The sequence below is a fragment of the Aureobasidium melanogenum genome (assembly GCF_000721775.1).
Source record: "Aureobasidium melanogenum CBS 110374 unplaced genomic scaffold scaffold_22, whole genome shotgun sequence".
Lineage (NCBI taxonomy): Eukaryota > Fungi > Ascomycota > Dothideomycetes > Dothideales > Saccotheciaceae > Aureobasidium > Aureobasidium melanogenum.
Window position 1 is genome coordinate 375,182 of NW_024470074.1, and position 23,105 is coordinate 398,286.

Genomic DNA, 23,105 nt, shown 5'->3' on the forward strand with positions numbered 1-23,105 from the left:
AAGCACAGCTGAGGAAGCAATCACATCAGAAAGCGTAACCACGGTCTAGGATCTTGCCCTCTGCTGCGTATTCTTTCTACGACACCTGTTCGGCCGAAACAATCATGGGTCATCATGGCACCTGACAAACTCCATCTCAAACTTCATCTATCTAATGAACCATACATACCCAGGAAAGCTACGTCACAGAATAGTAACAATTAAGCTCGTGTGACCTACTCACCTCGTTGCATCGCAGAAAGCGAAATTGTGAAACTCGAGGTATGCAAGTCATGCGCATGAAACCACGACATTTCCCGGGGGATCGTCAGAAAGCTGAAACAATGGCATTTTTATGAAGGAGCCTCCTCTAAACAGCGATGACGGAGTTTTTGAAGCACATGTGCACGTGGTGTGACAGGGATATGAAACCAAGGGATGGGTTTGATGATGGAGTGCTGGACAATAGTAATTGTTGATGTTGATAGTAGATTTAGTGTATCTGCTAAGAATGTAAAGGGGGTATATGAGAAAAAAAGGCAGCTAGATGCCTTGAAGTAATAAATAGAAACACATTATACACAACCAGTGAGCGATAGATGTAGAACGCAGATTGCAAATCCCAATAGAGGATCGCAGACAACAAGAAGTCAAAAGAACAAAAGAAACAAGAAACCCTGATAGGCAGTCCAGCCAGGGCGAAAAAGATGTATAAGAAGTGAAGTTGATTTTTGCCTCAGACCCTCTTCTTTGGAGGGGAGGATGTCGACCTTTTAGAAACGCCTCGCTGGAAGGGAAGAAAGATTTGACATTTGCGTGCAGAATCCAGAAAGAAAAAAGAGCAGTCCCAGGGTCGTTTGGTTCATGTGTGTAAAAGTCGTAGTGGATCGTTCAAGAACTTTGGGGAAATGAAGCAGCTGATAGGGAATTCCCAGTGATCATGACCAGACTTGGTTAGGAGCTCTTTCGCCATTGTCAATCACGTAAGAGGGCTTGAAGTGAGGGTCGTGGTGCACAGTAGGCTTCCAGGGTACGTGTGTGGCCTTGGGGCGGCTGACGACGTTGTTGTTTTGCAGGTCGGCGTCGCAAAGTCCAGCCAAGTTGAAGCAGTCTGCACCGCAGAAAGCATCTGTAACACCGCTGTGATAGCCGTTAGGATAAGAACTTGTATGGCAAAATAACAGATTAAGCTTACCAGAATCCGTATGTGTTACAGCAGTCACCGAAGCGAGAGCCAGCGCACGTGTACTTGGTGTCACCACCACATGTGCCATCAGGAGAGACGAGTGTCCATGGGTTAGACTCGACCTCGTCCAAAGAAGCAACGACTGCCTGAGGCACGACTTCCTGAGGGAGAGTGATTTCCTTAGGAAGAGCCACAGCCATGGCGGTAGAAGCGGCAACAGCCACAGTAAATAGAACACGGGAGAGCATCTTCGATAACGATGATTGTGTCAGTGTGCTGCAGGTAGACAACGGAGAATTTCGGGGGTATGAGAGGGATCGATTTCTTGGAAGGTATGCAGGGAGAAGGATTTGTTCGGAGGGCGGCAACAGTTGGTAAATATGTAGGAGAATCCAAAGTAGTTTCGCACCAAAGGGGGTAAACCTTTCGAAAAACGTTTGCTTTGATAAAAGAAAAAGGGTGTTTGCTGGATTGAACTTTTGGTTCTCTGATGGCCAGCCCAGATCAGTGATGGTAAACAGGTTGCGCAGTTGTGACCGAAATTAACGACCGTTAGATAGCAAAAACAATGCCGTTGGCCGTATCCAGTATTCCAGATGTTGATATTGTTTCAGTCAAGCAACCAATAGCAATGACCGGAGCAGAGACGTTGCTGTCAAGAAGCAGTTATAAGGTCCAGGTAGTCCAGGTGATAAACAAAAATCACGAGATGTCCCAAGTAGCAAACTACCACGAGTGAGGTTGCGGTATGCGATATGCTCCTTCGTCTAGCGAAAGTCCGGGGAACGCACGTTTTATGTTTTCTTGCTTTCAACGTCGATGCAGGCCGAGATGATGGAATGTATTAGGTGAAAGGGAGTCTTTTCCGTGCCAGACGCGAGAGGGAAAAACCAGCTTTAAAGTAACGCAGGAGGAAATTGGCCCGTGGCTGCTATCAACCTATCTCTGCCTGTACTCTTTCCACTTTTATAATGCGCGACGGCCCAGCGGCGGGGCATTCGTGAATATGGGCCTAGCCAAGCCGCCTCGGCTGAAGGTTCGACTCATACAGCGTGGAACGTGGGATTCAAAAATGGAATGGTGGATACGAATGTCACCACACCATTGGTTAGGAGCAAGAGACTTAAACAACCAGCGTGTGGCGAACCAAGCAAACAAAAATTACGAGACCGCCAAGCAGGGTGGAAATAAAGATTAGCACATGCCAATCGGGCCTCCTGGTGGACAGCAATATATGTCAAAGTGCTCCCCAGATCTATCTTGCAGGGGTAGGTGGAAATGAGATGAGCGGCACATCAATCCAAGCTCTCGAATCAAGCTTTCTAACAAAGCATCGACCCGGACAACAACAACAATCGATAAAGCTGATGAACACCTTTTGTGGGCGCACCGGGATGTGGAAGCCTCTTTTTGAGTTTGATTTGCATGTTGTGTGGTGGCAGCATCTCTTTTTAGAAAAAGGGTTTTGTCGGGGACAAGAAAGATCTGCCTTGGGCGGGCCGAGGCGGCGCACCTGGTCCTAAGCTATCTGAAGAAGCGCGGGCCACTTGTCACGAGGACCAGGAATCCCTGTCGTTCGAGGAATCCTTCACCACGCTTCGCCTTGCTTCTATACCATGATGGTCTCACCACAGCTTGCGTGGGGGATGAGACGAGACAGCTCAGCTGATGAAACGGGTTGCTTCATGTTTCAAAACTTCCATCTCATCGAGTCATTCTTGTAGGAGAAAAACCGTGAAACTTGCTAGCCATTTTGGCGAAATGCGTGGTATCCGTCGTTTGACGGTTTTGTGTCGTGGCTATCAATAGTCGCAACCCAGCAAATGCTTGGTTTGCCATGCAACTCCAGCTGACTCATACATGATGCTGAGAAGAATCCTTGCTGCTAGATTCTTGGTATGCCGTATAGCTCCATAGATAGAATAGACTCTGCATGAAGATGCTAGACTCAAGTGATGTTCCCGGTCAATGGTACAAGTACACAGTGACAACTGTGCTGACAGCCACTATCTTTGATCTACAACCACGTATTGCATAGCAGTGCCGGTTGCCGGATACGATGCCACCCTTATGAACACTATCATACATACGCAGTACCAAGATTTGTTGATGATGAGAGTTCATGATGACATTCAGAGATAACGCTAGAATACTACAATACTTTGATCACGACATCCATTACAGTTTGCTCTTTGATGCGGCATTGCGCAATTCAGCTCCGGCTCCAGAAATGCAGAGCTTGCCGGTCTCCTTGACCTTTGTTTGGAAGACAACAACGTTGCCTTCCTTCCACATCTCGGTAACAAGGGTTTGTCCTGGCAGGACAACACCAGCAAATCTGACCTTGACGTTCTTGAACTCGCCAAATGTCTGCAGCACAGCCTTACCAGCAATGCCGAAGAAGCAGAGGCCGTGAAGAATGGGAGTCTTGAAGCCGCCGACCTTGGAGAACTCAGGGTCAATGTGCAATGGGTTGCGGTCACCAGACAAGCGGTAGATGGCGGCTTGATCTTCGCTGGTCTTCTCCTCGACCACGGCGTCTGGCTTACGCTCAGGAGCCTTGTAGGTACGAGTTGCGGCGCCTCTGTCAGTACCCTTCTTGGGGCCACCGAAACCACCTGAACCGCGGATGAAGACGGTTGACTCGTTGTAGAACAGCTCCTTGCCTGTGTTCTTGTCCTTGGTGGTGGAACCGTATGTTACGACACCAGCGTTACCCTTGTCAACAACTTCAACCAGCTTGGGGTATGCTACCAGAGTGGCCTCAGTGGGGATGGGGAATGTCTTGATCTCCAGGAACTGTTCTCCGTGGAGAAGCATGTTAGGTGAGAAGTTGGGTACAATGTCATCGAAGGAGAAAGGAGGAGTTGCGTTGAAAGGAGGGATGACACCAAAGGTTGGAATAACCTGGAAGTTGTCATCACCCTCATAAACCAAAGGTAGGTCGGTGCGCTTGGCTCCCAGACCAAGGTTGTAGAGGATGACATCTCTCTCGTCGTACTTGAACTCAGTACCCTGAGTTTCAATCTTCTTGGCCTTTTCAATGTTTGCGAGGTAATCGCCGTTCTTGCCACCCTCCTTTTGAGCAGGCTTAGAACCAGAGCTCTTGTTCTGCATGTTGGCCATGATTGACTTCAAGCCATCATTGCCATCAGCGGGGTGATCAGCGCGACCGTCACTGAAGTCGGTGATTCTCTTCCACTGTCCAAGAACATGCTCAGGAGTCAGCTGGACATCAACAGGGAAGCCGTGACCACCAGTTCGCTGCCAGCGAGTCTGTGCAGCCCAGCCGGAACCGACCTCGTACAGAGCGCCAGTGCCAGGCTTGGGCACCATGTCGGAGCTGAGGAGCACGACGAGAGGAGCAACATAGTCAGGCTTGAAGGCCTGAACCATCTCCTCGGGCATGATGGTACGGGTCATGTTTGTACCAGCGTTTGGTGCAATGGTGTTGACCAGGATGTTGTACTTCTGACCTTCTCTAGCAAGAGCTCTGGAGAAACCGAGAATACCGCACTTGGCGGCGGCGTAGTTGGCTTGCCCGAAGTTGCCGTAAATACCACTGGTGCTGGTAGTGTTGACGACTCTGCCGTACTTTTGCTTCAGGAAGTAAGGCCATGCAGCCTTGGTGACCTTGTAGGTTCCTCTCAAGTGAACATCGAGGACCTGGTCGAATTGCTTGTCGTCCATGTTGGCGAAGGCCTTGTCGCGCAGGATACCTGCGTTGTTGATAATGATATCAATGCGACCATAAGCATCAATGGCGGCCTTGACAACTGCATCGCCATCTTCTGCCGAAGCCTTGACACCGACAGCTTCACCACCGAGCTTCTGGATCTCCTGCACGACGTCGTCGGGGTTCATCAAGTCGTTGACAACGACCTTTGCGCCGTACTTTGCGAACTGCAAGCAGTAGATGCGACCCAGACCAGCACCACCACCAGTGATAAGAGCGACCTTGCCCTTGAAATCGGGGTTCTTGGCTGGAGGGTTTGCTGGTAGCTTTTGAGCCTCCTCGAGCAGCTCCATGAAGTTTGCAACTCCGGTAGGGTAGCTGGGCTTGCTGAAGTCGTTGACGCCATCCCACTTGGTGAGCAATGCACCGGGGGTGTAGCTGTCGTCTGCACGCAGCAGAGCACCCTTGGCTCTCTCCCAGCGGAGCTTTGCCATATGACCACCACCGCATTCGAAAATGCTTCCCGTCTCTTGTGTGTTTGAGGGGTGTACAAGGACTGCAACCAAGGGGACAACCCACTCAGGCTTTAGGTTCTCGAGGACATCCGGGGGCATGACAGTCTGTGTCATTCTAGATGCGGCGATAGGTGCGATGACATTGGCGAGGATGTTGTACTTGATGCCCTCCTTTGCGAGTGTCTCAGTAAAACCGACCTGTGCAAGTTTGGCAGCTGGACTGTGTTAGCCGAGTTCCAGGTAGTCTGCAAATCGAGGCTTACCAGAGTAGTTGGTCTGACCGAAGCTACCAAACAGACCAGCTGCGGACGCTGTGTTGATGACTCTGCCGTACTTTTGCTTTCTGAAATGGGGCCATGCCGCTCTGGCACACTTGTATGCACCTCTAACGTGAACCTTCATGATCAGGTCCCAATCATCGTCCTTCATGTTCTTGAAGCTGATATCTCTAAGAATGCCGGCATTGTTGATGAGAACATCGATTCTGCCAAAGGCCTTGATGGCCGTGTCGATGATCTTGTCACCATCCTCGACAGAGTCGTAGTTGGCAACGGCATTGCCTCCAGCTGCCTTGATCTCCTCGACCACTACATCTGCGGCCTGTCTCGAACCGTCAGATATGTCCCGCAATCGCATCTTACAGAATTCACTGACCTTTGATGATTTGCCCTCACCCTTAAAAGAGCCACCAAGATCGTTTACAACGACGTTGGCACCGCGAGAAGCAAAGAACAGAGCATATGCCTTACCGAGGCCACCGCCAGCGCCAGTAACAACGACTGTCTGGCCATCGAAGCGAAGCGGCTTTGACGAGACCTCAGTCCCTGCGAGACCGTATGAGTTGTGTGCCATGTTTTGTGGGATTACAAAATTGAGATATCCCGAAAGATGAGTGGGGGAGAAAAAGAAACGACTCGAGGGACAAGTCTACATAAAGCTGAGCAGAGACAGCACTCATGATCTCCAGCTTCGTCGGTCGTTGACATGCCTCGGCCCACGGTAGCTCCACGGTAGCCGGATAGCCACACTACGGCCATTTGAACCGTGTAAAGAAGTCCTGGAACGGCATGCGTCGCTTCCTCGGTTACCGCATCTAGAAACAGCGCTCGCCCAGGCCTTGGCTCGCGTTCGAAGAACACTAAAATGGTCTCGAGGTCTGTTTGCTTTGTTTCGCTCCTTTCACATGCCAGCTGCCGACAGTGCGGGGGATGATGATGAAATGGTCTGGAGAAAGAACAATCGGGGGACTTGTCATGGCCACATTCATGTGAGAAGCCTTGCATATGAATGCACAATTGTAGCATGCATGTCATCGATTACTCAGACTCACAATGACTTCAGCAAGATGTCCAAGGCGATATGGGGCTTGAGATTGAAGGCTTCGTATCATCTGCTCGTCTGTGCCAAGACGTCACCGATCCGGTAGAGTGTTTGTCCGCGGTGGGGATGTTATCTCTTGCAGCCTGACAACCATCATATCGATTTGCACAGGTGTCGACAACTTGACGACAAAATGGCTGTTGAAATAGTTGACGATAAGTCCGAGCACTGCATACCGTTTATCCTCGATAAGATTAAGGCACATTGTGACTATTACAAGAAAGAAGGCACTGATGCTCCGCCATTTTTCATCGGTCTGAACGGAATACAAGGTGCTGGCAAGACCACTCTGGTAAGTACATCAATTCTTTCCAGATAGACTAGAAACTCATGAATTTTGACCTTGATCACCTCCTCTCCTGTCTCCACTACTTATCTTGGATAGTTCCCCTTTCTGGGCTCTCTACAATGACAACCTACACCGTACATATTGGGTCTAACCTAAGCACCAACAGGTCTCAGCCCTCTATCAGACCCTGACTTCGCCTCCTCATAATCTCCCCACCGTAATCCTCTCAATTGATGATCTCTACCTTTCTCACTCAGACCAAAAAGCGCTCGCGAAGTCACAGCCTAGGAACCCACTAATTCAACACCGCGGTCAACCCTCGACTCATGACATACCACTCGGCAAAGAGGTTTTCGCCCAACTCGCAGCCCGCAAACCAAACATCCGCATTCCTTCCTACGATAAATCCCTCCACCATGGCCAAGGAGATCGCACAGATCCTGGGACTTGGGAAGTGGTCAACAAGGACGGCGAACCGCCAGTCGAGGTAGTGATCTTTGAGGGCTGGTGTGTGGGCTTTAGGAGTCTAAGCGACAAGGAGTTGGTGGCTAAATGGGAGGATGCAAAGGCAGCGAGGATTTTTGATAAGGAAGCCTATCACGGAAGGCTTGCTTCCATGGAATTGGAGCATGTGTCATTTGTCAATGAAGCATTGAGACAGTATGATGCTTTGACTGAGTATGTTGCGAAGGTCATGTCGAATGTGATCTCTACTGACATCTGCTAGCTACTTCGGTGCCTTGATCTTTATTGATGCTGCTGATACGCTTTTCGTTTACGAATGGCGCTTGCAGCAAGAGCGTGCCTTGCGAGAGGCAAAGGGCACTGGTATGAAAGACAAGCAGGTGATTGAGTTTGTCAATGGCTGTAAGTTACTCGTGGACAAAATTTGCTTCCAAGCATTCTTTACTGACTAACGGTGCATAGATTATCCAGCCTACGAGCTCTACACAGATGTGCTTCGCAAGGGCATTTTCCAAGAAACTGGCAAACAGCTGCGACTGGTAGTCAACAAGCAGCGCAAAGTTGAGGCAATTGAGCTACAGTAGGCACTCAATAGCTCAAGCATAAGGTTGGAGTGTTTAATCTGTAAATACAATATGCATCTACATACTCACCCAACTCGCTTCCAACATCGTGTGCGTAAGCCAAGCTGTCCGTGCCAGTTCACAGTACGAGTAAAGTGTGCCTGACGACTCAAGCCGACAAGATACTGTGGAGGTGTGCTAGTTCAAGACAGCATCCTCAAGACTCTTCTGCAAGGCTGCAGGGACCAAATTGCGACCGATAAAGACAATCTTGCTGTTGCCTCTATCAGCAGATCCGCTAGTGCCAGATGTACTGACATCTGCAGCATCTATGAACTCGAAAACCTCTCGTACGCCCTGCAGAAGCTTGACTCCACCTTCTTGCATCACAAGACGTCCCTTTGTACGGTGAATCTCAGGTCTTGAGCCTGCAGACTCGACAGACACACCCTCGGCTTCCGGGTGTGAGATGAAGAAGCGTGTCCATAGAATATTTCGCAAAAATGTATCCAGCTTCTCCAACTGAGCTGACGATAAAGGCGGTAATGTTAGTGTTGTTGTCGAAATGGCGGGGTCTAGATGGCTGTGACCTTTGCTGGCAAAATCAATACTGTCGGCATCTACCTTGTCATAAGCGTGAAGGTCCAGCAAAACACCTTCTAGAGCTGGAACCTTGCTGTGTTCTGTGACATTGATCTTTGCTAGGGCATTGATGGAAGAGATTCTGGCCTTGACTTGGTCGAGCTCAGCTTCGGAGACCAGATCTGCTTTGTTGATGACAATGACATCTGCGTGCGAAATTTGTAGATGCGCAGTGCTAAGGTGAGGGCCGTGAGCATGCTCTGTACCATCCATTTGGGTCTCGTCCGGAGTTGGTTCAGACAAGCAGCGAATAATGTTTTTCGCATCTACCAGTGTGACGATGCCGTCGAGGTAGATGGTGCTACCCAGACCATCGTCAACCCAGAAGAGAGGAGCTAAGTTTCCAGGATCAGCCAGACCTGTTGTCTCCAGTAAGATGTAGTCAAAAGCTCCGCGTTTCTCCATGAGGGATTCAATGGCGGCCACACCAGAGTCCTTGACAGAGCAGCATAGACAGCCATTGGCCAATTCGAGCCACTCTTCGACTTGTTGACCTTCTTGGCTGACAGTCAAGCTCTTTTCGATGTCTGCAGAATCACCGAATTCTGTTTGAAGTTCATACTGTCAGAGCCTTAGTCGTGAAGGAGCAAAAGATATGAATTGACACATACCGTTCAGAATGACAGCAATCTTCTTTCCATGACGTTCGTTCAAGATGTAGTTCATGAGAGTGGTTTTACCAGCACCCAGATAACCTACATGACATTGGCTTGGTTCGAGCTTCGAAAACTAGAGCTGCATGCTGCATACCTGTGATGATTGTGATGGGAACTCTGGTCAAGCTCATGTCATCAACTTCAGCAGAGAGGTTCTCGGTATCGTCTGGCTGGTCAGCAGCAACCAGCATCGGCGGACCATCGTCGTCAAAGTCGATATCAGAATTCATGATTGGTCGTGATGGAGAGCAAGACAAAAACAGTGGATGGAATATATCTAGAGATGACGTGGGGCTTCGGGTCGGATGCGGCCGAGCTGCGCGCCGGACAAGTCGCGACCGACGAATGTCTATACGGACACAAACACTTTCTTGATCACATGCTCGTCTCCATTCGCGCAGGGAGACGGCCTTTCTTTTCCTTCTGAGCAGAGTGGAACAGTTTGTCAGAGTCACAATGGCCTCTCCTTCCAGTTCTCCGAGGCTACCAAGCCCGCCGCCTATCGCTGAAGACCAGATCTCACCCAGCGCAGGTCTCGACAGCGAAGAGAGGATGCTGGGAGCTTCACACAAGGCCGACATGGACGCTTCGAGGAGGATAAGGCCCGGCACAAGGGCTGAGGATATGCAAGAGGGTCCTCCGCTAGTCGAACTCCACCAAGTGTGTTGACCCGTCCACCTCCCACAAACAAACAACAACAGCTGACGAGACCGTGTCTAGATCGATTCGGCCTTCCAACTGACCGAGCATCTCAAAGCTCTGCACAACGAACACACTCAATCATGCCGTATCGCCATAGACAAAGCCACAGCCCAATCGCTAGCCCAACCACCGCCTGGTGTCGACCGAGGAATCTGGTTGTACGAGTTGTGTCGCTTCCTCACTCAGAAAGCAAACATGATGGCCTGCGGTCTCTTCGCCGATGATCCTCCCTGTTCCGCTGCCACATGTCCCGAGATGCGCGCAAGCGAATGGCAGTACCTCTGCGCCGCCCACGAACCTCCCAAGTCCTGTTGCGCCATTGACTACTGCTGTCACACCCTCGATTGGTGCGCCACCGCTCTGACATCGACCAAGTTGTTCCCCAGCAGACTCGGCCTGGGCACTGAGACGCTCTCGGCCCAAGCACAAATCCGTAAAATGACCGAAGTCTTCCGCCGTGTATATCGTATCTTTGCCCACGCTTGGTTCTCTCACAGAGATGTCTTTTGGAGGGTAGAATCAAAGACGGGCTTGTACTTGCTGTTCAAGACTGTCTGCGATGAGTACCGCTTGATCCCCGAAGACAATTACACCATTCCTCCCGAGGCAGAGGGTATCGAGACCACTCCCATTGCTACTCGTGCTTCTCCGAGCATCCTACAGAGAGATCCTGCTGATTCCGAGCCTGCTGGAAACATAACACTTGCCACTGGAAACACCACAAAAAGACACAGACACACAATGAGCCACGACCGTTCCGTGTCTGTTTCGACTGTCATTCACGAAGAGGTTGAAGAGGATGAAGACGGCGAACAGCCTACTGGACACGGTCCTCTCTTACTCACACGAGTCGACACTGCCCGCCACGGCGAAGAACCCCCTCACCAAGAAGAACAGGACCAGGAGAAAGAGCAAGAGATACCCGCCGAAGATCCTCCACCTTATGCAGAAGATTCTGCTGTAGAGCAACTTGAAAAGTCGCAATCTGAAGAACAAGAGCCGACCGCCAACACCGAGAATGATGCTGGAGAAGCTTCCAATTCACAACCCACATTAGACGCCGAATCGGAAGCTAAGAGCGAGACCAGTGAATACCCGTCAAGTGATCCTCCTTCGTATGCCGATGTAGCTTCGGCTGCCAGCACTTCAGATTCACCAGAAGATACTGCTTCCGCCCCTGCCGCATCTGAGGAATCGACCACAGAGTCAGCACCGCCTGTCGAGGTAGAGTCGGATGAGGCAGCCAAGCAAGAAGAGACGAAAGACACAGAGGCGAAGTCAGAGCCCAAGACCGAGACCGAACAAAACGATGCATCAGCAAAAGAGCCTGCTATTGTAGCGAAGGACGAAGCCGCTCCTGAGCCTGCAGAGGTCGCCGAAGCAGATGCTGCAGATGAGACAGAGGCAACAAAGACTGTTGCCGACTGATGAAAAGTCCTTCATGATGCTGTAGAAACCTTTAATCACATTCATATAGATACCCTTTGTAGCAGGCATCAGTCAGCATGCTGCCACTGTTGAATATCATCTCACTCGTTTGCAGAACGGGATCGGTCTTAAACATGCTCTGAGATTCTCCAACGCTTGAAATATCATATCGAAGCATATAACATGGTGGTCAGCATATGTACAGAATTCAAGAGGGTCTTGTCAGAACCCCACCGCACAGACCAAGTTTCTTCCTTCGTTCAATCCTTCCGTGTCACCTTCCTATTGTGTATGTCGGTGTGAATGTTTGCCGAAGATAGAGAGAACTCGGTCTTTTCGGGACAAGGATTTAATTAATCTGATCGGTTCTACAATTCTTCGTGTGAATATTGGCAACATCCTTTTCCTTATCATAACCTTCAAGTTGCATTCGTGTGCTGGTTGATGCCTTGCCAGCATTGTCGCATTTAAGGCATAGGTACAAAAGAATCGCAGTACTTTCGCTTGTTCCACACGACATATAAGTGCGAGGAACAACCATACCAAAGGCTGTTGGCTACGAGATAACCCTGATCGCTTGTGCGATAACTCAATTTTGACCGTTTCGACCCAACGATAATCATGTCTGGAAGCAACATTAAAGATGCCTTTATAGTGGCTTCAGGAGGCGAGGCAACTCATACACACCCGAACCCAGCGTCAGCCAGAGCGCATGCTTCTGAGACGACACCTTTATTGGCAGCATCAGCAGAAAATCCAATAACCCAAGCGGACTCGGAAACACTGGACATCAACAAGATCGGTGGTACGACCACTGTTGAGGAGGAACAGGAGACCCGAGATGAAGATGAAGACAAGCCTTTGCCTATGGGACAGATCATGCTCCTGTGTTATGCTAGACTTGTTGAGCCCATCGCCTTCTTCTCCATCTTCCCTTTCATCAACCAAATGATCCAGGAAGTTGGAGGCGTTGAAGAAGAGGATGTTGGCTTCTACAGCGGTTTGATTGTAAGTTGTATTCAAGCCCATCCAAATGCTAGACATGCATCAAACTATGAGATGCTACAGAACTACAGTTCTGGGCTATAGGACTGTGATATACTAACAACTGTCTCCTAGGAATCTCTTTTCTCCCTCACGCAGATGATCTTCATGATCTCGTGGGGTCGCGCCTCAGACAGGTATGGTCGCAAGCCTGTTCTTGTCTACTCTGTTATCGGTGTTTCGATCATGACATGCTTGTTCGGAGTCAGCAAATCTATTTGGCAGATGATCCTTTTCCGTTGTCTTGCTGGAGTCTTCTCAGGCACTATTGTGTAGGTACCCCATTTGATGCATCACAAGGGTTAGCATCCTGACCCACATGCTAGTACCGTTAGAACTATGTTATCGGAGAACTCGACTTTCAAAACTCAAGCAAGAGCGTTCAGTCTGTTCGCATTTGCTGGTAACGTGGGTATCTTCCTAGGCCCAGTCATTGGTATGTTATAACTCAGATTATCTGTGCTTACATGGAGCTAATGTCTGATTGAAGGTGGCGCTCTGTCTACTCCCGCAACACAATATCCTCGTGTTTTTGGAGGCATTTGGTTCTTTGAGGAATATCCATATGCTCTACCAAATATAGTCGCCAGCTTGTTTGGCTTCAGTGCTGCTGTGATTTCAGCATTTTATCTCAAAGAAGTGAGTTCACACGGACGCTCGTAGTTCTTCAAAGTATCAGCTAACATTGCAATCTTGCAGACTCTCGAATCCGCAAAAGACAGCAGTGGAAAGCCTGCAGAACCACCCATGTCGACTTGGAAATTATTACAACAACCAGGTGTCGCATTCACCCTCTTCCTTTGGTGCTTCGTCTCACTCCAAGGTCTGGCCAACACTGCTGTCCTTCCCGTCTTCTGGTTTACTAGCATCCCACTCGGTGGCTTTGGCTTCTCACCTATTCAAATATCACTCTTCCTAGGTCTCGCTGGAATCTCGCAAGCAATCTGGTTGCTTTTCGTCTTCCCACCAATGCAAAGGCGTTGGGGAACCGGCGGCGTCTTGCGATACAGCGGCTGGGTCTTCCCCATCGGCTACATAGGCAACCCTATTCTTCAGTTTGCGCTTAGACATGGCGTCACAACCCCTTTCTGGATTATCTTGCCTGTCTTTATGGTGATTGGCAGTAGTGCGAGTATGGCGTTCACTTGCGTCCAGCTGTGCGTCAACAATATCTCACCATCGCCTGCTGTGCTGGGAACCATGAATGCATTGGCTCTAAGTCTGGTAGCGGGTATCCGTGCCATAGCACCAGGCTTGTTTGCTAGTCTGTTTGCCACAGGTGTCAAGGGTCAGATCCTCAATGGGTATTTGGTTTGGTTGATCATGATCATCATGTCCTTCTTCTTGTTTGTGACGATAAGATTTTTGCCTGAGAAGGCAGAAGGAAGGATCCCGAAGAATGGAGACGAAGAAGATGCTTGAGAGCTTCCATATAGATGCTTGTTTGACCATAGGGGCCGATCTTCTATAGTATTTGAGAATTCAATAACCTGCCGAAGTCCTCAGCTGTGGCTCTGTATGTAAGACTCAGGGGTTCTTTTCCTGCCATTTCCTCTGCTACATCCTCTTCCACTTTCCAATTTGAAATTCCTAGTTCACTTGAGTTACAAGTTTTCTGAGTGCCGGCATGTATGCGAAGAACACTAATTTCCGCTTTTGTGCTCCAGTGATCTTGTCCTTGTTCGATTGTTGACTCGAAGCATCTTCAGCTTTGGCCACTTGCCCTTTGCTTCTGAGTCAATTTGTTTCTGTCTTTGGATCTAGGAACTTCTGTTTCCTTCCTCCACGCCGCTTCCAATGGTTAGGTGTTGGAGGAAGACGTGACTAGGTCGTGACAGGGTGACGTACTGTCTTGGCGCGTTCCATGTACTTTCAATCCGTGAGCTTCAAAGTTATAAACCACCCATCAAGAATCAACTTCCAGACTCAAACATGTCGTCGCCCGAGATGACAATACACACCTATCACTGTATATGCACGCAGCTCGTTCTAGCCAGTACATCGACCCTCGAAAGCCTCAAGACTCGAACCTCAGACTCATCGCACATCCTCCCTCTCCCCGACCTCTCTTCAACCTCATCAACTTCCCATTACGCATCGCTAGCCAACACCACCACCGATGCCAAGCCTACTGTCATCCGCTGCGAAGACGGTTTCGAAAAGCGCTACTTCCACAAGTGCGGTCGATGTGAATTGAGTGTCGCGTACTCACTCGACAAGAGCCAGTTTGAGGATACAAAGACTTCTTCGGGACCTAGAGAGGACGTTGTGTTCTTGATTCCTGGCGGTTTGATGTCGACTCAGAATATGAAGAGTGGAAAAGATATGGATGCTGAGATTACCAAGATCAGTGTCAAAGCTGCTTGAAGAGGCCGCATAGAGGGCACATACAAGGCAGATGATACTAAAGATGCACGAGATGCCAGAGATTCATTATTGGAATACTCCAGAGCGTTGGAATGGCACGGCAAGGATTCAGACGGCTTGAAGGAAGGACAAGTCATCACTGGCAGAGCGGATCGAATCATCGAAGGTGTGATCTCACTCCTAACGCTACTGGACGCGAAAAGAGCATGAAAAAGGGCATCCATCGAAGAACCATAAGAACGTGGGCTACCGGAATGGACAAGAGTCGTATGCGGAGGTCTTCAAGAGCTGCGCGTGACATTTAGATGAGATTTCTCATCCACATGCGCAGAGCAGATAGGATCATCTCAAGCCACATCGGCTTATGACTGAGACCACTACAATCACTAGTCACCCATATATACCAGAAAGACAGCCACCTACCTATCCCCATCGCTTTATCGCCAGGCGGTGGTGGCCCAGTGATTGTGCGCCAACTATATGTTGGCCTCACTACTGGGGTCTCGAGTTCGATTCTCGCCATCGAATCATCAGAGCTGCAATGCTCTTATCGAAATGAAACCAGTAAACTGGTGGCTTTCTCCCCTCCAACAGGCTATGCCTGAACAGAGGGGATTTGTTTTGCTGTTTCATTCCTCTTCTGCTTAATGTTTTGGTCTCCGGAACCGTGTATAGAGATCCAAGTCGGACAGTGTTTACATATTATGGTCAGCAGACGTTGCTCGGAACATACACTTTGATCTATCTCGATGGTTGTCTCTCGGCGTGTTGAACCCTTTGTCCGGTGTACATCTCCGAGGCAGATGCCGAAGGGCGTAGTACTCCCATTACTCAAGCTGGCAAGCCGTCGACTCGGCCTTCTTTCCAAACAGCATCTAGAAGTGAAGACCGAAACGGCTAAAGTCCGACGGTCAAACAGCCGCCGAATCTGGCGGCAGTCAAAGACGGGGATCGCACTTCTTTCCGGTGGGGGTTTGGAAAATACCCCGCGACCACTTTCCCGAACACATGTTTAATGCCGTCACGCCCTTTATATTCTCGAGGCAATACTTTTCTGTTGTCTTTCTACTGCATACGCAACTAATTCTACCTCCTATCCGAAAGCTCACTGTTCACCATCTGGAGAAAGTGATCATAATCACAGCTAGCACGAAAAGAACAACCAAGACATAACATACACGATGGGTCTGAAAGATGTTGGTTTCATTGGCCTTGGTGCTATGGGAGGTGGTGTGGCCATCAACCTTGCAAGAGAGGGATACAATGTCAAGGGTTTCGATTTGGCACAACCGCTAGTTGATGCTCTGGTCAAGGAAGGCGGCAAGGCAGCAAAGACACAACAAGAGACTGCCACAGATGTCGAGTACCTCTGCATCATGGTCGCCAACCACCACCAAACCAGCTCTGCCCTCTTTGACGGTGACCACCCGGCCATCAAGGGACTTGGCCAGAACAAGACTGTTATCCTGCTGTCAACAACTCCTCCTGCCTACTTGCACGAACTGAGACAAAAGCTGGACGATGCCGGCAGATCAGATGTCAAGCTCCTCGACTGCCCCGTGTCCGGAGGCACTATCCGTGCTGCAAACGGTACCCTCTCTATCTTCGCCGCCGGCAAGGAGGAAGATGTCGAGGCATCAAAGGACATCCTCAACACTATGTCTGGTAACCTTTACCGCATCCAGGGCGGCATCAGCAGCGGCACAAAAGTCAAGACCATTCACCAATTGCTCGCCGCCACGAATATCATCCTCGCCTCGGAAGCCATGGGTCTTGCTGCCACCGTCGGCCTCAACACCCAAAAAGTATACGAACACGTCAAGGCCAACGATGGAACATCCTTCATGTTCGAGAACCGCGCACCTCACATGCTTGCAGACGACTGGTCGCCTCTTTCAGCCCTAGGCATCATTCTCAAGGACGCCGGCATTGTTACAGCCACCGCTCGCTCAGGCTACTTCCCCACACCCCTCGCCGACTGTGCCGAGCAATGCTATCTGCAAGGTCTGCAAGCAGGTCTCCTCAGAGACGACGATGCAAAGCTGGTCACCATGTACATCCCCTCATCCTCGCCCTCGCTAGTCAAGGAAAACTCCACCGCAGACGTCAAGATGCACTCGAACCACCAAGTCAGCGCCGACACCGTCAACGACCTGCTCGCTGGTGTCCACCTCGCAGCCAGTGTAGAAGCAATGGCTTTCTGCAAGCACCTAGAAATGGATCGTAAGCTCATGTGTGAGATCATCTCAAAGGCTGCTGGTTGGTGTGACATGTACACCAAGCACATTCCTGCCATGTTGGAGAAGGATGATTGGAGTTTGGCATCATGTGCTGCTGCCGAGGATGTCAGAAGGAGATTGGAGGCTGCCGTTGAGAAGGCAAGGGCCTTAAAATACCCTGTCCCTATGGCTTCGGCTGCTCTGCAGCAATTCTACTTTGCTGGTCTTAGAGGTTAGAAGTAATCAGTCGAGGTATTACAAAATGGAGTTTAGCTTGAGACAAGCCGGCATCTTTATTTGATACCATATTCATGTCTTTCACGTCAGTTTTGGAGTGGTGAAAAGTCATTAGCGTTTGATGTCATATTTCATTGCGAAAAGTAAAAAAAGGTTATGAGCTCCCAATTCATGCATAGCGCTTCCAATCATGTTTTTTGTTTTCAAGCGATCAACGTTCGAGTTCAACAGCAAGCTGTGCGCTTAGTAGCTGCGACCGAACATGACCCACTTCTCAGCCTTGCGCTCACACTTGGGGTTGGTGCACTTAGTCTCGCCGTGGACGAGTCCCTCGGCGGGCTGGTCGAAGGGAATGCACAACGACTTGGCACCCATAGAGGGAGCACGAGCATCAACCTCCTGACCCTCGATCTTGCCCGAACTGAGCTCCTTGATCTCGTCCTCGCAGTCGGGAACCAAGCAGTGGGGAATGATACAGGTGTTCTTTGTGTTGAGGGCAGGGACAAAGTCCTCCCACTTTGTGATGATCTTGCGGTGCTCGCGGAACTCGTCAGAAGCCTTGCGGAACATGTCGCCCTGGATGGTCTCGAGCAGGGCAGGGACGTCCTTGCCGAGGTCGGCGATGGGGATCTCGCTCTTGCCGGCGGCGAGCTGGTCACGGCGGGCGACGGTGACGACGTGCTTGGCGCTGTCCTTGGGGCCGAACTCGATACGGAGGGGAACACCCTTGAGTTCCCAATGGTTGAATTTCCAGCCGGGGCTCTGGTCGTCGCGCATGTCTGTCTCGGCGCGGACGCCGGCCTCGAGCAGAACCTCCTTGATGGCGTTGGTCTCAGCGTAGTGCTTCTCGCGTTCCTCAGGGGTGGTCTTTGCGGTGATACCGACGGGAACGATGATAGCCTGGATCTCAGCGACGCGGGGAGGAATGACCAGACCCTTGTTGTCACCGTGGGTAAGAATCATGATACCGATGGAACGGGTAGTGAGACCCCATGAGTTTTGCCAGACGTGCAACTTCTCCTTCTTCTCGCCTTCCTTAGCGTGGGGGTCCTCGACGGTGATGTCGAACATCTTGGCGAAGTGCTGACCCAAGCAGTGAGAGGTACCAGCCTGGATACCGCGGCCTGTTGAGGGGATGAAACCTTCGACGGTGGTGGTGTAGTGGGCACCGGGGAACTGCTCAGCAACGGTCTTGCGACCCTTGACGACAGGAACAGCCAACAACTCATGGTAGATAGCCTCGTAGTAGTCGAGAATCTGGAGAACCTCCTTGCCAGCATCCTCCTCAGTCATGTGAGCGGTGTGACCCTCCTGCCACAAGAACTCGCGCGAACGGATGAAGGGCATGGGGTGCTTGAACTCCCAACGGACGACGTTGTTCCACTGGTTGAGCTTGAGGGGAAGATCGCGGTGAGAGCGAATCTTCTTTGAGAAGTAGCCATACATGGCAGTCTCTGATGTGGGACGAACGGCGAGCTTCTTCTCCAGCTTGTTCTTACCACCCTCAGTAACCCAAGCGACCTCAGCAGCGAAACCCTCGATGTGATCCTTCTCACGCTGCAAGTTGGCCTCGGAGATGAACAGGGGGAAGTAGCAGTTGCGGACACCCATCTTTCTGATACGAGCGTTGAAGAAGTCCTGGATGCGCTCGTAGATGCCGTAGGAACCGGGTTCGTAGATGTAGCAGCCGGGGACGTCGGTAAATTCGAGCATCTCGCCCTTGGTGATGACCTGCTGGTACCATTCGGAAAGGTCGTCCTCCTTGGCCACATCGATACCGATCAGAGCAGCGCCCTCCATCTTCTTCTTTCCACCGCCCTGTGCGACCTTGGGCTCCTTCTTTTGCTTGGCCTGGGACTTCTGTGCCTTCTTCTGGTCCTTTTGCTCTGTAAAGACAAAGCGTCAGCAGCTGACTATGCGAATTGGAACTCATTGGGCATGAGCGCACCCTTTGCGTCGGCAGCGGGCTTCTGCTGGGGCTGGGCGCCCTCGACGATGCCTTCGGACATTGTTGTTGCTGGCGTAGTCTTGGTCGCGTGGAATTATATGTAGCGAGAAAGGAATGACAATTTTTGTATTGCGACAGGCGGTAACTGAATGCGACAGGAAGGTGCAACAGCGCAACAACTTGACTCACTTTTCGTGCGCGCACCGTCTCATCTCGACCGCACCTGCCCCACCTCACCCTGTCCGACGCCAAGATTTAGACACCGCTTTCACCTTTCACCTCCCATGTCTCATGCAAGCACCATCTCTCCTGATACCTTTTCTCTTGTCATCGTCCTTCATTCTTGCAAGCCTTTGAAGCTGTTGTGACTGATGATATCGTGCCTGCTTCTTCCACATCTCATGCTCAAGCATCCATCTTTGCACTTGTTCCTCCCTGTCCTTTGCAAGTTTTGCTTCCCAGGAGTGCACAGTCGGAGCTGGAGTAGGTGTCTGTGGACGACGTTGTGAGTAGGTTTTGAGTGCCTCGGAACGCATGCTGCGTATCTTTGGATGAAGTGTCATCGTCGAAGGCTTGCTTGGTATAGTGACAATCGGCTCCTATCGACAAGATGTGTCAGAACTGCTGCCAATACATCCAAGCTCGAGTACATACCTTGTACCACTGACGATAACCTAGACGAAAGACACAGCCATCTTCTCCGTCTTGAATATCCTCTCCGTCTATTCTGATCAAGTCTCTGATCCCATTCTGGTAACAACGACTGGGCCAGATATCCTCAACACGAGGATCACCGCGAATCATTGGCAAGGACTTCCTTTCTTGTTCTTCTGACTTGAATTTGAGATAGTAAGTGTTCTTGGAAAGTTCTGGTACAATCGATACCGAGTTCGGGTTGAATTGGGTAACGAGGTTGATGTGAACATCAAGGCTGTAGCCCTCTTCCAGTTTAAGAATCCACTCCAGCGGTATTCTCCTGGTGCAAAGGCCCAGTCAAACGTTTGTCCTCAACCAATGTTTCCTTGAACCACTTACCTGCCTCCCGACTCGATGTTTTCTGGGTCTCGGCTCTGCAATCGACCCCATTGATACGTCGGTCGTAGCATATGGTGGTAAAGGTCGCGATCATCCTCATCCCAACCAACTTTGATGAACTGGTCGAATTTTTGGAAATAGTCTTGAGGAACTTTGACCACAAAACCAACGCTGGGGTCCTTGCGGATTGCTTCGAGCAACGCCTTGTTGTCGTCCGGAATGGAAGTTGTGTATCCGTTGATGTCCAGTCTGTGTTCTCGGACGGTGATTGGGCGGCCTACGATGCGAAGATGATTGTCAAGCGTCTGGTCGCCTCTGAGTCCGACAGCCCAAACCGAGGGGCGACATGAGTGCGCCACGGTGCTTAGACTGAGCAAGGTGAGCAGGAGGTATGACAAGGAGAACAGAAACATTGTTCAGATGTGATGGCTGTGTTGTCGAAGGAGAGTTGATAGAAGTCGCAGGCTTTTGAAATTGAAGGGACGTGTCGCAATGCGCTGTTTCTAGTGTCGCATGAGCAAGCAAACTCGACTGGCTGGTGAGTAGTACTTGCAACGACTACCGCACGTGAAAGTGGTCGGACGCGCCAGAAATTCTTGGCATTGACCTTATAACAACAAACGGACAATTGCTGACTATCAAAGAGATATGACACGGGTGAATTCTCACTATCGACTACTCGTCGCCCAGAAGAGAATTGAATGGTTGCGGTCACTTGACTCTGGCACTTATAGAGACATAGCTCTCTCATTCGCCGGTTCTGTGTCACTCATGAACATGCACAGTATGGCCGTGCTCATCGTTTATTGACGGAGCCACAGTTCGAGAATGGTTGGTATTTCGATTTTGTATGTTCTCGCGCAAGTGAATGCTCATCCAAAGAACATGTGAGATGAAGTCTAATATCGGTCACACATCTAAGAGCCTGTGAATAGCTACATAGGCATTGTTTCGATCCGATGCACGGTAGGTAGCGAATGATCTGTCTGTAGGTCCGCATTAAACGCGCTCCGCGACCTCTAGAGTTCACTGTTCATCGATCTAAGTGAGAAGTCGGACATCACTGATCACTGCTCTGAATGAGAAGACGGATTTTCCGCTCGATGGTATTCGAGCGACACGATCGCTTCGCTGCTTCTCTTCCTTCCTCTCCTCAACCAACAGTCTGGCATCTGCTCGCCTCCTCCAACATGGCGACCTCAAAGAACTTCCACGTCTTCATCATGCTGGTTCTCCAGCTTCTCTGCTTGGGCTTCCTTGCTCATGTCTCTGCCTTCTTCTACACATTATCCGTTCAACACCTTCAAGAACTTTCCACCCGACACATACAACGCATTCGTCAACAGCGGTATTCACAAGAGCTTCCCGTACGTCGGCGTTCCTGCAGGAGCTGGTTTCATCATCGTTCAGCCAGACCGTTGATACCGAACAGCACTGTGCCTTTCCACAGCTGAGAGAGACACCAGCATGGACAATGGAGAGAGGGAAAATATTCTACAACGGCTTCGAGACACGCCGAATGTGGCGGGAGGGGTGATGATAACGACCTGCTTTTTCTTTTCCTTTGTCACTGCCCAAGGCCATTCAGATATGGCAGCACATGATACCCAATGATGAAATGAAAGCAAGCCTGATTTCAAAACAATTGCAATCTTTCCATAACAGGATACATGACTGACATTAGAAGCAATAAGCTAATTCGACGTGGGTATATCGCTTGCAAACTATCGTGACAAGAACCAAGACTGCAAGGCGTACATGGAAGCACTATTATCATTCCTTCACACAAACATCAACGCGTTGAGGGATGCCAGATCTAAGCCTGCTTCTCGATCTCGGTCAACTCAACGTCGGTGGCAGGCCAGAGGTGGCTAAGATCACCGACAGGGAAGTTAATGCCCAGACGCATCTCAGCAGCCATGATGACGAAGGTAATGTACCAACCCAACGCAGCGACAACGAACAGAAGAGCACCACCAGCCTGCAGAAGTGTTAGCTATGATCACAACTATACCAAGAGCAGAGAGTCAACTTACGATTTGAAGGTTACCAGCCATGGCGTAGTCACCAGTGCCAACCTTGAAGTAAGCACCAGCAAGAACGTAGACGGCAATGGCGGCGACACCAAAGATACCAGCGAAGATGGCGTTGGTCTTGAGCGAGAAGATGAAGTATGTAACGAAAGCAAAGCCCCAGACGATAAGGTAGAGAGCAATGGCGTTGTTGTAGTCGGGGCTGGCGGCACCTTCGGCAGCATTACCAGTAGGTGAGTAGGATGCAGCGATGCCGAGAGAAGGGAGTTGGATCATGCCGAATGAGAGCCAGAAGACACAGAAAAGCGAAAGGGAGTTCATCTGCAGGATAATCAGTATCTCGAGCATGTATCATCAACATTGTCCGGCTTACGGTAAAGAAGTTGCCCTGAATCCACTCAAAGATGGCAGCGAGACCGAGAAGAACAGGACCAGTGAAGAAGAAGATACCGACAACACCAGCAAGACTGCTAGTACCAGCGAAGCCCATCAGGATCATGGAGAAGGTGAAGGTCGAGATGACGAAGCCAGTGAAACCCATGGGCACCGCATTGGCGAAGCGCTTGATGTTGTTGCCATGGCGGGGAGTCTTAGGGGTGAGGTACAGCTTCTCGAACAGCTCAGGCGAGATAGTCATGCCATTGTGAGAAGAGGTGATGTTGAGGTTGTGGTTGTGTGACTTCTCAAAGACAGCATCTGCTGAAGGACGGTTCACGTCGGTGGCTGTGGAGGACATCTTTG

General features: G+C 50.3%; 11 protein-coding genes across 11 annotated transcripts; 5 read left to right on the plus strand and 6 right to left on the minus strand.

The window, feature by feature from the left end:
- Positions 1 to 917: 917 nt before the first annotated feature.
- M437DRAFT_87207 (uncharacterized protein) lies at positions 918 to 1,365 on the minus strand (the record flags this gene model as incomplete). The annotated part of the gene is made up of 2 exons (XM_041028596.1): positions 918 to 1,119; positions 1,175 to 1,365. The coding sequence occupies 2 exons, from the start codon at positions 1,363 to 1,365 to the stop codon at positions 918 to 920; spliced, it is 393 nt and encodes a 130-aa protein (XP_040877051.1).
- Positions 1,366 to 3,343: 1,978 nt separating this feature from the next.
- On the minus strand, positions 3,344 to 6,208 carry M437DRAFT_87208 (peroxisomal multifunctional enzyme type 2; the record flags this gene model as incomplete). Its single annotated transcript, XM_041028597.1, has 3 exons — positions 3,344 to 5,571; positions 5,620 to 5,956; positions 6,011 to 6,208. The coding sequence occupies 3 exons, from the start codon at positions 6,206 to 6,208 to the stop codon at positions 3,344 to 3,346; spliced, it is 2,763 nt and encodes a 920-aa protein (XP_040877052.1).
- Positions 6,209 to 6,869: 661 nt separating this feature from the next.
- On the plus strand, positions 6,870 to 8,074 carry M437DRAFT_55380 (putative uridine/cytidine kinase; the record flags this gene model as incomplete). The annotated part of the gene is made up of 4 exons (XM_041022862.1): positions 6,870 to 7,028; positions 7,192 to 7,703; positions 7,753 to 7,892; positions 7,953 to 8,074. 4 exons carry the CDS (start codon positions 6,870 to 6,872, stop codon positions 8,072 to 8,074), a joined length of 933 nt encoding a protein of 310 aa, XP_040877053.1.
- A 177-nt stretch (positions 8,075 to 8,251) lies between these two features.
- On the minus strand, positions 8,252 to 9,581 carry M437DRAFT_77792 (cobW-domain-containing protein; the record flags this gene model as incomplete). The annotated part of the gene is made up of 3 exons (XM_041026881.1): positions 8,252 to 9,240; positions 9,307 to 9,390; positions 9,446 to 9,581. 3 exons carry the CDS (start codon positions 9,579 to 9,581, stop codon positions 8,252 to 8,254), a joined length of 1,209 nt encoding a protein of 402 aa, XP_040877054.1.
- Positions 9,582 to 9,807: 226 nt separating this feature from the next.
- Positions 9,808 to 11,481, plus strand: M437DRAFT_55669 (Mob1/phocein; the record flags this gene model as incomplete). The annotated part of the gene is made up of 2 exons (XM_041022913.1): positions 9,808 to 10,011; positions 10,072 to 11,481. The coding sequence occupies 2 exons, from the start codon at positions 9,808 to 9,810 to the stop codon at positions 11,479 to 11,481; spliced, it is 1,614 nt and encodes a 537-aa protein (XP_040877055.1).
- Positions 11,482 to 12,102: 621 nt separating this feature from the next.
- Positions 12,103 to 13,947, plus strand: M437DRAFT_55571 (MFS general substrate transporter; the record flags this gene model as incomplete). The annotated part of the gene is made up of 5 exons (XM_041022900.1): positions 12,103 to 12,489; positions 12,601 to 12,797; positions 12,852 to 12,961; positions 13,016 to 13,164; positions 13,225 to 13,947. 5 exons carry the CDS (start codon positions 12,103 to 12,105, stop codon positions 13,945 to 13,947), a joined length of 1,566 nt encoding a protein of 521 aa, XP_040877056.1.
- A 525-nt stretch (positions 13,948 to 14,472) lies between these two features.
- On the plus strand, positions 14,473 to 14,892 carry M437DRAFT_55699 (uncharacterized protein; the record flags this gene model as incomplete). Its single annotated transcript, XM_041022918.1, has 1 exon — positions 14,473 to 14,892. One exon carries the CDS (start codon positions 14,473 to 14,475, stop codon positions 14,890 to 14,892), a length of 420 nt encoding a protein of 139 aa, XP_040877057.1.
- Positions 14,893 to 16,073: 1,181 nt separating this feature from the next.
- M437DRAFT_77796 (uncharacterized protein) lies at positions 16,074 to 17,348 on the plus strand (the record flags this gene model as incomplete). Its single annotated transcript, XM_041026882.1, has 1 exon — positions 16,074 to 17,348. The coding sequence occupies one exon, from the start codon at positions 16,074 to 16,076 to the stop codon at positions 17,346 to 17,348; it is 1,275 nt and encodes a 424-aa protein (XP_040877058.1).
- Positions 17,349 to 17,591: 243 nt separating this feature from the next.
- M437DRAFT_87215 (prolyl-tRNA synthetase) lies at positions 17,592 to 19,357 on the minus strand (the record flags this gene model as incomplete). Its single annotated transcript, XM_041028598.1, has 2 exons — positions 17,592 to 19,234; positions 19,297 to 19,357. 2 exons carry the CDS (start codon positions 19,355 to 19,357, stop codon positions 17,592 to 17,594), a joined length of 1,704 nt encoding a protein of 567 aa, XP_040877059.1.
- Positions 19,358 to 19,571: 214 nt separating this feature from the next.
- M437DRAFT_68653 (uncharacterized protein) lies at positions 19,572 to 20,744 on the minus strand (the record flags this gene model as incomplete). Its single annotated transcript, XM_041025148.1, has 3 exons — positions 19,572 to 19,895; positions 19,951 to 20,227; positions 20,332 to 20,744. 3 exons carry the CDS (start codon positions 20,742 to 20,744, stop codon positions 19,572 to 19,574), a joined length of 1,014 nt encoding a protein of 337 aa, XP_040877060.1.
- A 1,403-nt stretch (positions 20,745 to 22,147) lies between these two features.
- Positions 22,148 to 23,100, minus strand: M437DRAFT_55701 (uncharacterized protein; the record flags this gene model as incomplete). The annotated part of the gene is made up of 3 exons (XM_041022919.1): positions 22,148 to 22,312; positions 22,368 to 22,685; positions 22,738 to 23,100. 3 exons carry the CDS (start codon positions 23,098 to 23,100, stop codon positions 22,148 to 22,150), a joined length of 846 nt encoding a protein of 281 aa, XP_040877061.1.
- Positions 23,101 to 23,105: the final 5 nt, after the last annotated feature.